General features: G+C 52.3%; 1 protein-coding gene across 1 annotated transcript; it reads right to left on the reverse strand.

Moving 5' to 3' along the window:
- Positions 1-1,748: 1,748 nt before the first annotated feature.
- LOC311166179 (olfactory receptor 14J1-like) lies at positions 1,749-2,925 on the reverse strand (the record flags this gene model as incomplete). The annotated part of the gene is made up of 1 exon (XM_084227647.1): positions 1,749-2,925. The coding sequence occupies one exon, from the start codon at positions 2,923-2,925 to the stop codon at positions 1,990-1,992; it is 936 nt and encodes a 311-aa protein (XP_084083773.1). The 3' UTR covers positions 1,749-1,989.
- Between the last annotated feature and the right edge of the window lie 263 nt (positions 2,926-3,188).

The raw sequence follows: 3,188 nt of genomic DNA on the forward strand, positions 1-3,188 counted from the left end.
TTACCATCAGTCCTGGCTCACCAGGGATTTCCCAGAGGACTGGAGGTGCCAGTGTGAGCCTATCCCCATGAAGGGCTGGAAGGAGGATCTGGGGAACTCCAGGCCTGTCAGCCTGACCTGGGTGCCCGGCAAGGTTATGTAACAGATCACCTTGAGTGCCATCACAGGGCACCCACAGGATGGCCGAGGGATCAGAGCCAGCCAGCGAGGATTTAGGGGCAGCAGGTCCTGCCTGACCAACCTGGTCTCCTTTTATGACCAGGCGACCAACTTGTGGATGTGGGAAGAGCTGTGGATGTTGTGTGCCTGGACTTCAGCAAGGCCATTGACAATGTCTCTGACAGCATTCCCTGGAAAAGCTTCAGCCCATGGCTTGAGCAGGTTCTCTCCTCACTGGGACATTTAAGAACTGGCTGGAGGCTGGGCACAGGGAGTGGTGGTGATGGTGCTGCACCCAGCTGGTGTCCCGGCACTGGTGATGTCCCCTGGGCATCTGTGTTGGGCCCAGTCCTGTTTAACATCTTCACTGATGATCTGGCTGAGGGGATTGAGTCCACCGTTTACAAATTTGCAGATGGCACCAAAGTGAGTGTGAGTGTGGATCTGCTGGAGGGCAGGACAAGAAGACACAGCCTTAAGCTGCACCAAAGGAAGTTTAGGCTGCACAATAGGAAGAAGTTCTTCACAGAAGGGGTGAGTGGGCACTGGAATAGGCTGGCCAGGGGGGAGGTAGCAGAGTCACTGTTCCTCTCTGGTGGCACTTAGTGCATGGTCTGGGTGACAAGGCAGTATTAGGACATTGGTTGGACTTGATGATCTCAAAGGTCTTTTCCAGCCTATTTGATTCTTTCATTCTGGGATGATTGGGACACTCTGGGACCATTGTGACACTGCAGTGTCTCGTGTAACTCAGAAGACCATGGTGATACTGTGCAGCCCCGTAGAACCAGGGGTACAAGGTGCTGCTGTGGGGCCAAATGGAACCAGGGGATGCACTGTGACACTGGGTCCTCGTGAAACCACAGAGGCCGTTGTGACACTGCAGGGCCTTGTGTAACCAAGGGGTTTCACCATTCTGACACTGCAAAACCAAGGAGACCATTGGGAGGCTCCAGGGCCCAGTGGAACCGAGAGGCCGTTCTGACACTGTGGGGCCTTATGGATCCAAGGAGACATTGTCACATTTCGGGGCCCCATGGAACCAAGGAGACCATTGTTACTCTGCATGGTCTCATGGATCCAAGGAGACCAGTGTGACACTGCAGGGCCTGGTGTAACCAAGAGGCCATTGTGACACTGAGTGGCCCCTTGGAACCAAGAACATCTTTGCAGATGACACCAAGCTGGCTGTGAGTTTTGATCTGCTGGAGGGTAGGAAGACTCTGCACAGGGCCCTGGACAGGCTGGATCCAGGGCCCAAATCCAACAAGGTGAGGTTTAACAAGACCAAGTGCCTAATCCTGATCTTTGGCCACAAACACCCCTGCAGCACTACAGGCTGGGGACAGAAAGGCTGGACAGTAGCTAGGCAGAAAGGGACCTGAAGGGAGTGATGGATAGCAGGCTGGATATGAGGCAGCAGTGTGTCCAGATGGGCAAGAAGGCCAATGGCTCCTGCTCTGGATCAGGAATGCTGTGGCCAGCATGAACCAGAGCTGCTGTGCCAGCACTGATCTGTCCCCAGCTCTGCATACAGACATTGCTGCTGCTGCTCCACAGAGGGCAACAAAAGGGCATCTCTCCAGAAAACTTTGCTGAGACATCCTTTAGTTCATTTAAAGCCACCAGGAGCACAGCCCCTTATTGACACAGTCTGTGTACACAGGGAAGGTAGAAAGAAGGAAAATAAATAATGGGGTAAAAAACAGCATTTCTTTGTGGACAACCTGAAAAAAGTAAAACAAAGGAAAAGAACCTCCAAAATGAAACCAACAAGAAGTATAAAGGATGAATTTTATTACAAGTGATTTGCAGAAATTGGCCAGAAGTTTAATGTTCCTGAAACCATCCAGTCATCAGTCTCCACACTGCAGCCTTGAGCTCCTGGTTCCTCAGGCTGTAGATGAGAGGGTTCAGGGTTGGAGTCACAACCGAGTATAGAACTGACAATGCCAGATCATGGGATGGGGAGGAGATGGAGGGGGGTTTCAGGTGGGAAAATGCTGCAGTGCTGATGAACAGGGAGACCACGGCCAGGTGAGGGAGGCAGGTGGAAAAGGCTTTGTGCCGTCCCTGTTCAGAGGGGATCCTCAGCACAGCCCTGAAGATCTGCACATAGGAGAAAACAATGAACACAAAACAACCAAGCGCTAAGCAGGCACTTAGAGCAATGAGCCCAAGTTCCCTGAAGGAGTTGGAAGGTGAGCAGGAGAGCTTGAGGATCTGTGGGATTTCACAGAAGAACTGGCCCAGGACATTGCCATGGCACAGGGGCAGGGAAAATGTATTGGCCGTGTGCATGAGAGCATTGAGAAAGGCACTGGCCCAGGCAGCTGCTGCCATGTGGGCACAAGCTCTGCTGCCCAGGAGGGTCTCGTAGTGCAGGGGTTTGCAAATGGACACATAGCGGTCGTAGCACATCATGGTCAGGAGATAAAACTCTGCTGAGATGAAAAACACAAAGAAAAAGAGCTGTGCAGCACATCCTTTGTAGGAGATGGTCGTGGTGTCCCAGAGAGAATTGTGCATGGCTTTGGGGACTGTGGCGCAGATGGAGCCCAGGTCGCTGAGGGACAGGTTGAGCAGGAAGAAGTACATGGGTGTGTGCAGCTGGTGGCTGCAGACTACGGTGCTGATGATGAGGCCGTTGGCCAGGAGGGCAGCCAGGAAGATGGCCAGCAAGAGGCAGAAGTGCAGGAGCTGCAGCTGCCGTGTGTCTGCCAATGCCAGCAGGAGGAAGTGGCTGATGGAGCTGCTGTTGGACATTTGCTGTGGCTGCACTTGAGGACCTGTTCATGGAGAAAAGGACAGTGAAGAGTTAGAGGAGATCCCTGTAACCAAAATCAAAGCTGTTTCCCATACCCCCTACCCTGGAACACGCACCGACACCCTTTTATTGTTCAAAATTTCTGTTTTTTTTTTTAAGTTCTCCCATATCTCTGCTGGTTTTCTTGGATATCAGAAACCCTCAGAATTTCTGCTGCCCACAGAGAAAGCAGAGAAAATTCTGTGAGGCAAAGTGATGAGAG

Source organism: Fringilla coelebs (genome assembly GCF_963513975.1).
Source record: "Fringilla coelebs genome assembly, contig: SCAFFOLD_41, whole genome shotgun sequence".
Classification (NCBI taxonomy): Eukaryota; Metazoa; Chordata; class Aves; order Passeriformes; family Fringillidae; genus Fringilla; species Fringilla coelebs.